The following is an 11,136-nucleotide window of genomic DNA, read 5'->3' as shown; positions in this document are numbered from 1 at the left end:
GCTGGGCTCTGCTGCCTGCCTGGCACCTGCTTCGGCTCCCCCCCGAGGAAGGAGTCTGCCTTGTGCCCAGCTCACGTGGCGCACTTCGCAGCTCTGTCTTCTCCACCGCTCCCCATAGGGCTGGAGAGGGTGGCAGAGGGGGCCCCCAAAAAGCTCCGCTTCCCCAGCTGCCTCCTCTGGTCGAGGGCGGCCAAGCAGGGCTCTGCTTTCAGTGCTGCTGCACGTAATGATCTGCTCTGCAGAGGCACCTGTGGAAGCTAATTATCTTGATTAGCTCATCAGTGACCGTTTGGCAGATGTGGCTGTGCACTGGTGGTTGCTATCAGCCTATAGAGGCTTCTACATGCGGGGTCACTGCAGGGTGCTTCAGGAAGTTGAGCAAGGTGAATGCCAAGGACTACTCGCTCCCTCTGGAAGTCAAACCTAACATCAGCTCTGGTTTGGCACCCTAAGTCAAAACGCCCAAATCAGAGGGTGTTAGGCTGTGTTTTGATGACTTCTTGAGTGCTTAGAAGCAAGTATGAAACACACACTTCTACTCTGCCCATCACCAGACCACTGGAAAAAATAAAGGATTTAAACATATAACAGTTTTTTTTTTCTCCTCTACAAAAACTATAGGAACTATCACGCTATTTATTACAAGTGAGTTATGGTTAGTATAATGTCATGACATGATGACACACTAGTGATTATTAAGTCACTGTATTACTTTAGTATTTACTACAACTACAGTGGTGATTGAAGTTAGAGGTGTTGTATGACGTATGTACAAGTGATATTCAGCTTTATTTAAAAAATACAGGACAAATGCACAATTGTTATCCCATGAAGCACATTTTACAGTAAATGAAGAGCAACATAATTTCCATTAGAATTTAGAACTAATGTAACGAGAAATATTGCTGATTCTAATGCTGTTGAAAAAGTGGAAAAAAAAAAAACAAGCACCATATTCTTAAATATATGCATTTTTACATTCATAAAAATTCAAGACTTTTCATTTTGGCTAGAGCACTTCAAAGAAATATAAATTTGTAGTTTACGTTGCATCATAATCATTCTATCTATACTTTAAATGCTCAGCAGCACATAATACAGAAATTATCACTACAATGTACATATGAACAAGAAAAGTTAAAATGGATATAAACATTACTGTTTTTTAAAATAATACACACATAACTGTTCTTAAAGATATGTAACATATTTCACGCTTTGCTTTCTGTTAATACAAAAGAAAAAAAGCCCTCTTAAACATTTGAATCATGTTATCCTTTGTCCTGACTGCAACTAAACTTCTGTTAGTGAAGGTGGAGTTTGCCTCACGCAAGGCTCAGTGAAAACATACAAAGACAACAGAATTTGGCCAAGTGACAACAAAAATAAACAATTATATATACACATAGATCTTCCTAATGCATGTCTATCCTTCAACTTAGCTAATGTTAAAGGGTTTGATTTGTAAAATCAAATGGAAAACAGATCAGGACATGGTAAAGGCTTTCAGAAGGTCCAACTATAAAAAATGAAGAGGTCCTCAAAGTATGTACCAGGAAGAAATATTAAAGGTACAGAATATTAAAACCAAATACAAAGATCCTACACTACATGAAAGACCACCTGCTGTTTCTGTAAGATATGTATTTACTTAACACTGAGTAACCCCAGTGCTTTCAATGAGCATACTGCAATTTGTACAATCTTCCTGGCAGGTCTGGGAAGAATTAGGGCCTTAGAATAAAAGGTGCTTTTACTTTCTTTCTTATGTTATCAAGTAACACATGACTGACATCCTGTGAATTGAATTCCTACTGTACAAAATGCACCTCAACGTCAAAGGCAACAGACATGACTGAAATTGCACAGTCCCATGCACATTTCCCACACTATCACAGCTTTCACCCGGGTTGTTTAGCTGTCAGTATCTCAGGATGCTTGCAGCGTGTCTGATCCTGCACTTCATTAAAACCTCCATGAAAACAGTATGTGTTTTATTTCTGACAAAAATATATATCAACACATAAACTTTAGGGAAAAGGTGGCTAGACTTTTACATTCATCATCTAATAAAATATAGAATATGCATTTAAGCTTTACCATGTTTTGCTTCTAAATTCATTGTATCATTTGAAGTTTCTGCATGGCATAGTTAAATTCCTAAGTATACATATAAAAGTTACCCAGTATCACTACTATTTCTCTTTATTTCTGATAATTCTCTAGAGCAGGCAATATAAATGCCCTTAACACATGGTGACCGCAATATGACAGGTTCCAGGAATCTGCCTTGCATTTGTTGTGCAGGAAAAAGCGTGCTTTTTTATTAACAGAATAGTTTTATCCAGGGTAACAGACAATGAAATCTAAGATACCTCATAAAATTTCCTGTTGCAGCATTAGGACTAGAATTTGGAATACCACACAAAGATCACTTCAGTTAACATGAATTATACAGAAATGCTTTATAACTCTTTACGCTTCCCTGAGGGAGAACAAAGAGATTTACTTGTTCTCCCTTAAATATGATTTAACTTACTTTCCTAAATCCAACTAGATAAAAATAATTCCTATATCTAAAGGCACATTGAGAATGTACCAATGTAAATACAGTTTTTGGAGGAGATTTTTTTTTCCACAAAGAAAGAAAAAAACAATAGGCTACCTCCAAAAATAGATATATATTAATACATACCATTATTATTTGCACAGAACAACTTACAGTATCAACAACTATGTAAAAAATAACAATGTAATTCCACTGGACATGTGCTTTCAGCTGCTGTCTTGGCAAATACAGACACACGCAGCAAACATGAGAACAAAATCAGGATTTGTTTCACGCGTATCTCCTGTGTAAGAACAAGCTAGCATGGCTGTCCCTCACAGGCCTGCTCCTGCAAAGTCCCAGAACAGCATCTGGAATTTCAAGATTGCATATACAAATGCATATCAAAATTAGCATAAATACCTTATTTCTGGCCTGTAGTGTTCTTACTTAGCCACTAAGCAATAACAACATTAACTATACACACACATAAATAAGCTTTGCACAGTTGAAGCAACTGAGAACACCCAATTACTTTCCCCTAATTTGCTTTTCTATCTAATTAGTTAACTGTTATCTCATTAGTTAACTTAGTTCCTGTGCTGCAGCTGCTCCCAATCCCCCTCAGCAACAACTGTACAGTCACATTCTTTCATTTTCATAGAGTTAATTTCTATAACAAGGAGGGAGAAATACTCCTACAAATGAAAGGGGAAACTGTCTATATACAAAATACACATAAGTTGAAAATACATTTCTCTAACCTACCTCCAGAAGTCTTGGCTAGCGCTTGCTTTAGTCATAAGGTTATTACGTGGACAGTCTCCCTTCAAAAGAAAATTCCAGTGCAGTATAGAAATTATTGTAATCAGTACATCAGAATTACTATGGGCTAATGTCAGACAGACGCAAACATACAGACAGGCGTGCACACTCATACATTCTATATGATGGCTCTGGGAGGGAATGGGGTCTTCCTTGCACATCACAGAACAGCAGCGGTTTGCACCTTGGGAGCCTGCTTCGCCTGCTCTGTGGCATCAGCATCCATAGGAAAATGTCTCTGCTTCCCCCACACCGAGACACGCAAGGAAGTCTAAACAAGCTGCACTTCACTCTAGGCTTGTAAAGGCATCGTGCAGAAGCTTTGACTGAGCAATGCTGACTTGCTCCAATGGCATGGTGTTTCTGCAGCTGAGAATTAAAGAGGTGAGGATGTCCTCTGAAGAATAACTGCTGTAGAAACCGTGCTCTTGATGGAATAGTTACAAATCAGGAAAATCATCATTGTCTACTTCAAATATTTGTGGTACTTTTAAATAAAGCTTCTGTTTTGACATCTATAAGGATTACCTTATTATATTCCTTTCATTAGAGCCTAGAAAGCCTTAAATTTCTAATGTTTTATTCAAGAACATACAGTTCTTTTGTCATTTTTTTCATAAAAATGGGCCTCCCTTGAGAAGTACAATTAAAATAGAAGATCCAACTGACATAAAAAGCTCTTTCATTCACTGAATAGGTACCAAAACTTATCAATAGTTTCTTGATTACTATTGCTAACAATTACTATCCATTCCTATCAATCAAACATTTACTTAGACTATCATCTGCTTCTATTAGCTAATATGGCATTTTAGTGTTTCTTTAATCTTGTAAAACAATGATGAAATATGGAAAGAAGTGGCTATAACTTAGGATCAATTCTGGATGGATTATGATGCATTAAAAAATTGGACTGCATTGCCACCTACCCTAGAGTGTCTTATCTTCTGTGTCCCATCCATTTTTAAGGACCACTGATCTGCAGAACAGTCCTTAGGACAACAGCAGTTACAGGATGCCCATGCTAGATCCTCAGTTAAGAGGCAGGTGTTTTTCCTGTTGTATGCTTCTTACCCCATACCTCCAAAGAGAAACACAGGCACCTGCAAGTGCTCTCCTTTGGTATTCTAGCAAATGTTTTCAGGTGTTTTTTTGTTTGTTTGTTTGTTTGTTTGTTTTCTTCCCTAGATTACTCTAAATCCAGGAATATGCCCCAGAAGACAAGCAGAGGTGAAGGTCTTTTCAGATTGCTACTCCTAGTGCTCAGTAGCCAGCAGAGGCCAGTAGTGCAACAGCAACATCTCCCTTCCATGCTACCAGTGCTGCAAAATGCTCTCCTCCCAGTTCAAACTGGGATTCAGAAAGGCATCAAGCTGAAATCTACAAACCTATGGGATTCCAATAAGGGCTATCAGCACATTTCAGGGTTCTCTATCAAGAAGCTCTTTCTGTCCTCCTACATTTAGGCACGTTACTCTCTTACAACAGAACTCATTTTTAGATTAAAAAGCCCAAATCTATTGCTGTGAAGAAGACAGGAGGGAGGGAGACAGATAGAAGCAGCTTAACTAGTTTCTTTTTTTTTTTTTTTTTTTCCCTTTTTTTTTTTTTTTTTGGTAAAATTCCAGCTATTATAAAAAGTAAGGTGCTTTTCAGTGTCAACCAACATCACTCTCACAGGATATAGGATTTTATACATAACAACAGGGATTAATACCAATGATTATTACTGGCAATATTATGCTTCAGATTGCAATACTCCATGACAAAGTTCAACATAATTCTTTCTTACTTTAAGGAAGTTATTTCTATAAATGCCTTCTAGTAAAATAACTCCACATCATGTAATCCTACTATCTGCTGAAAAAAAGCATTAAAATGTTTGGGTGCCTTTGATAGGTAGTATGACTTTTTATGCTGAAAGAACACAGTTCGTTTTCACTAGCTTTAGTTTAACCCAGCACTGCTGCAACAGTTCAGTTCTTTCCACAAATCTGCATTTGGACATCCTACCCACACAAATGGATTTGTGGATATAGGCTTGGCTCACAAAAACCTGATGTGCTAACATATGTTTATGGCTTAGTTAAGAACTGAAATATTGCTTTGAAGAGGATTCTTTCCAAAGCCCAGGCCTCAGTTTTTTCACCTCCCCTTGGATCTGAAAGAAGTCAAGGATTTTGTACATAAATTTTTCTGCAGAGAAGCAATGTGTAACAACGAATCTCAGAAGTATCAACTCTGTCACACAATAAAGGACAAGGGGGGAATAAATGAGTAGTGCTGAATGAAAGTATGCAATTACATAGACAGGGATAAAATCTCATCCCTTCTGAAAACAACAGTAGAATACTTGCTAAATTATACACAAATGTCAATATTGTGACCAAAAGATTATTTCCCAGATGGTTTTGCAGAAAACAACATAACTCCTCTTGGAAGTATTTTATATACACAGTATCTCTGAAGTGAAAAGAACTCATGTAACCTAGAAGTAGAAATCTTGAATAGCATTTAGAAGGACCAAAAGCCTTTAAAGAATTTTCTCTGTTTGAGTTCACCATGCCTACTAATTAGTAAGGCTAAGCAATTATTTCTCTACTATTCTTATATAAATGTGATCCTCTATTTTTTTGCCAAATACCAGATCTGTACATTTACCATTTGTTTTCCAAATATTTTCCAGGCTTATCTTCAATTAACTTCCCATGAGAGTTACTTCTGCAGAGAAAAGACAGCACTTGGTATTTCAGTAGTCAGTGAGTTAGCTGCTTTGTTATTTGAGATACTATTCGATTGTGACCAGAACATGTAACAGAGATAAGAAGGACGTATAAAAGGCACTTCACAATGCAGTGTAAAATATTCAGAACTTCTCGCAGGCAGTTCTAAAGTCCTTCATATTCTGTGATTGCCAGTGATCATGGATGTTCATAAGGGATGCTCAAACAATCCATCCATATTTTTGTTTGCCAAAGGGTACTTTTTTTTTTTTTTTTTTTTTAATATTAATCTCCATGCTGTCAGTTCTGAAATGATGAAGATGGTTTAGCAGCTTGTCCAAAGTATCAGCCAGGCCTTGTAGTAAACACTTTCAAGAAGCACAATGTTGGTAGAAAGCTTTTGAAATTTCAGTTTGCAAGTAAAATGTCAATTAAAGGTTTAAAAGACTTGTATATTTGCATAGATTAACATTCACTTGTCCTCTCATGTGCAAGAAACTGATCACTTTCATTTGTATTTTCAGGTTCATCCACTTCTTCCACAGGGTTCTTTTCTTGCAACCCACTATTTTCTGAGCAAGAATCTTCATCTCCATCACTGCGATGACCTTCAATACTGTGCCTAATGCCATAAGCAAAATAAATGAAGAAGCCTTCAAAATAAAAAAATAAAAATAAAAGTTAATAGGGCTTTCATGTAAGTAGTGCATTAAAAAGTAGTTATTTATTACCCTCTGGCTGAGCATGATTTTCAAAGCCAGTTTCCTCTTCAGGTATCAGAATTACAGTTCATGATTCAGGTCTTCTTTCTTAGTACGGAAAGTGCAGGTGTAAAATTCCAGTACATCATTTTTGCTTTAACTGATTGCTCTAATAGGCCATGGAAACTACCATCTCTGATTTATGACTAAATAAAGTCAATGCAATTTTCCATATCTTGAATGAGAATGACTGATGTAGCAGGAAGAAAACTGTTACAAACAGGTCTCTGCTCAATTTTAGCTATGCTTATTAGAAATAAAAGTTTAGTGGCTTACTGGAGTTAGTCCTGTATCTTTGATTCTTCCTATTACCTCAAAACCACACTTACAGTTTTGGCTGTGTATACATACCCCTTCTAGGGCATGATTTGTTTTTATTACTAGAAATATCAGCTAACTTTTATTAAACACAGACTTTTGTTCCAATATTTAATGGAAGAGGATCAAATTATCTGAGACAGGATTCATCAGTCCTAACAAAGGAGGTGATTGAAATGTGCACAAGTACCTACCAAGTGCCATCCAGAAGCTGAATCTGATCCAAGTGTCTCTGCTTAATTGTACCATCAGGTAAATATTTACCAGGATACTGAATGATGGTAAAAATGGTAATAGTGGAACCTAAAGGGAAATATTTAAAATATTTGTAAAATTAAATACTATTTCTTGCATGCTTGCACTATTAATGCCATACTTCAGTTATGCAACATGAACTAGAGGTGACACATTTTCTCACTAAAAAATAGGAAAATTTTCTTAATGAAGTATAGTGAAATTTTATTTTTTTGCTGTGTTTAACCACCAGTTTCTATATATCTTAGACTTTTAAAGCAAGTTATATTTAAAATATGCTCTCTAAGGCTGTGAGGAAAAATTTTCCAGTTTGTGCTGAACATATACCAATGAATTCCTTGATGTACAGCTGAAAAGTATTATTTCTATCTTTATATATATATATATAAAGAAGAGATAGCGTTATATATATTAAAAGAACACACCACCACAACCCGGCTGTTCTATCAGATTCCTTCACTTTCATCACTGTCTTTCATTATTTCCATTAAATAGTCCATTACAAACTATTCTATAGTTTGTAGCTCTTGGAAAATAAGTGAAAGGTCATAATGAAAGGTTTATACTCTGGGAGGTATGAACTGTGCTGTGGTCCAAATTGCTGCACACAACACAGACAAGCTGTCTGTACACTGATCATTTTCTGAATCCTTTCACAGCATCTAAGTGTTTAAATTGGGGATCAGAATTTCTTGGGTCTCAACATTTTGGGGATGTGTCTGAAAGAATAGCTAGAAGATCTGTGTTGTCAGACCCACTACTTTTAACAGCAACCCAATAGTTACACCCATTTTGTGCAGCCATGCTCCTACACGTCACACATTCAATCTGAGGGCAGCAAAACACTTTCTCTCGATCTGAGAAGATCTGGACTGGACCTACACATGCTGATGATTCAGCTGTGAGCATCCACTACCCTTACATTCACCATAAACAAACAAACACACACAGTAGTAGCAGTGCAGTAATGAAAGACTGCCTGAAAAAGACCATCTCTGTCTCCCTCTGCCCCTCTCCCAGTTCTTAGAATACACCCAAACCTCTCATTAGAGCTATTATGTTATTCACCATAAAGGCCACTTTCTGCTGGTTCTGAGGCTGCCTTTGGATGAGGAGAAGGGTAAGTATGAAGGACACCACCAACGCAGCAAGAAGGCCAATACTCCAGGGCTCCAAGTTAGCAATGAAATGAGTCCCATATGTAGTGAGAACACTCAAGCCACAAACCAAGAAAGCTGTGTGAAAAACAAAATGATGGAAATAGGAGAGAGATCACTAAATCTCTGTGTTGAAGAGGAAGTGACTTTTAAGAAGAAAGACAGCAGAACTTCAGTATGAAATGTTATGAAAATGATTAAGTAATGGAAAACACGCTAGATTACAGATTAAATCAATCAAGAAACAAAAAAAGCATTCTCCAGAATGATGCATCAATGATGACTGAAAGTAGTTATGTTATTACTGGATTTTTGATTTTGTCTGTGATAGAATTCTGCTATTTACAATAACGTATTATGAGCCTGAACAGCTGAAAACTTACCTAACAGACCCACTAAAAAGTTAACAGTAGTTGCAGTCTGTTCTGTAGGTAAACTGGATGGATTAATCAGGGTCTGAAGACTGAAGTGATTCTCTTGTATCATATTTATCTGTGATTCACTTACTGCAGATTCCCTTTCTGATGCAGCCAAAGCTGCTTTTTCTGGAGAATATTTGGGTTGCTCATAGGTTAAACTGGGTTGGTACCTGTGCGAAAACAAACAACAAACAGGATAATAAAGTACTAAGTATACTTTGGGAATTGAAGGAATGTGCCTCTAGGAATGCATCTAAGTACTAAATGCTTTGCAATAGAGATTCAGAATTTCCCAATTTATAACTGTACTGCAACAGCATATTATTAGTCACTAATACATATAAAGAAATAATAGTAATTCACTTTTTTTCCTGATTTTGTTTGTTGGCAGTTTTTTTAAGCTATATGAATGCACCAATGGGTCAAATAAATGACCATTATTATACAAAAAGAGGGATCTGGTGGTCAATAGCAGGAAAAGGGGAAAGAAGCTTCTTTCCACAGTGGCAAGTTCGTTCTGCCTTGCTTCCAGTATGGGGCCTACTAACCGGCATAAACTCAAATTTTACATCTCCTTTGTTAGAATGTAAGTGCATTTTTAAAAATACATTCTTTAAATAAGTCTGTATGGAATGAAATAGTTTTCTCTAAAGACTAAACTATTACAACATTGAATCTGAGCTGAATTTAAGCTGTATAGTTCTCAAAGTTATCAATTTAGCCTCATATGGTAAGTAACAAACACTGACTTATTAATTTAAAAATAACAAACTAAATAAAGAGATTGCCTGCAGCTATAAGTATATCAATATTATTAAATTGTTTTACAAAGAGAACAGATAAGAGAGTTTAACTGACAATTATTTATAGTCTCACTCATTGAGAGTGAGTATTTATACTCTCCCCTAGGGCTACCACAACTTGAAATACTTATCTCTACTGAATTCTGACTAGGGCAATACAAAGTAATTATTTTAACTTGGTCATCCTGTCAACTACCTGATCTGTCATGTATAGCCCCCACAATGTGATAGGCTTGATGCACAGCATAAATTTTATTCGAAATATTCATTGGTGCCTTTGGGACTGATGCTGGGATCAATGCATCTCCTGGAAAATGAAAGGTGTCTGGATTTCACATTAAGCTTTGATTTGAGTAGCTACTATACTGATATGACAATAAATCTGTTTTCTCTGATGGATCTCAACTTCTTAGTAGTCATTTATATACAAACAAATAGCTCTCAAACACGTAGCTATCCAGCAAAAAACGTGTATTATAAATGTCACCTCTGTTTAGGTAGTGAACACAAACGAAAACACAGTAAAAATAGAAATGGTATTTTTGACTCACCTAAGAATGAGGACACAGGTTGCCACAAGTGAATACGCAAGAAGTGTGCCAATAGACATCATATCCACTAAAGCCTTTAGGTCAAACAGAAACGCCATTACAGCTAAAAAAGAAAATAAAATGCAAAATTTTTATGAGGCTGATACACTGAGTAAAGATTTTAACCTCTGTCAGCAGTGTAACTTTAAATTATTTTACCGACAGCAATATAAGTGCAATCGTGGCATATTTTTAAGTCACAGCCAACATTCCTGAACCTAATTTCTGTTGGGAAACTCATTCATATGGATATCACACTGATGGGCCATACAGTCATGCTGCATAATCAAGCAATTTGTATTGGACATATGTGGACATAAGTACTTGCATACATGCCTTGCTGAATGGTGACACATTAAAATGCAATTTTATAGAATAAGGTTCTGATGCTGCAACAGAATCTCATCAAAGTTGAGAGGCCAGCTCCCACAGCAAAGCAGGGGAACAATGATACAACCCAGTATATCAGCTGAAAGTGATGGTCTCAGAAAGTGCTCTTTAAGAGACACTTTAAGGAGTTGTCTAGAGTAAAATAAGTGGTTTTGGTTTTGAACGATTATCTTACTAAAAGCCAGTTAAATTCAAGTGGCCTTTTGGACAGACAGCAAAGTATCACAATAATTAATATTCTTAAGATCACTGAAATCAGGGGCAAAAATTTCCATGATATTGTGAATAATTATGGCAGTTATTTATAAAGAAATTAGCACAATTAATTGAAATTAATTGTCACCAAA

The 11,136-nt window shown here is 36.4% G+C and overlaps 1 protein-coding gene across 3 annotated transcripts in view; it reads right to left on the bottom strand.

The window, feature by feature from the left end:
* Nucleotides 1–4,971: 4,971 nt before the first annotated feature.
* The window catches only part of SLC7A2 (solute carrier family 7 member 2), a 48,514-nt gene continuing 42,349 nt past the window's right edge, over nt 4,972–11,136 (bottom strand). For all 3 annotated transcript variants that reach the window (XM_032187175.1, XM_032187177.1, XM_032187176.1), the window contains exons 8-12: nt 10,361–10,463; nt 8,971–9,176; nt 8,499–8,665; nt 7,370–7,478; nt 4,972–6,749 (exon numbers count right to left, since the gene is read on the bottom strand). In XM_032187175.1, the coding sequence (XP_032043066.1) occupies nt 6,562–6,749; nt 7,370–7,478; nt 8,499–8,665; nt 8,971–9,176; nt 10,361–10,463 (773 nt within the window). In that variant the 3' untranslated portion in view covers nt 4,972–6,561. The remainder of the gene's footprint in view (nt 6,750–7,369; nt 7,479–8,498; nt 8,666–8,970; nt 9,177–10,360; nt 10,464–11,136) is intronic.

Source organism: Aythya fuligula, chromosome 4, assembly GCF_009819795.1.
Source record: "Aythya fuligula isolate bAytFul2 chromosome 4, bAytFul2.pri, whole genome shotgun sequence".
In the NCBI taxonomy this organism is placed as follows: Eukaryota; Metazoa; Chordata; class Aves; order Anseriformes; family Anatidae; genus Aythya; species Aythya fuligula.
This window is presented reverse-complemented; position numbering and strand designations above follow the sequence as displayed.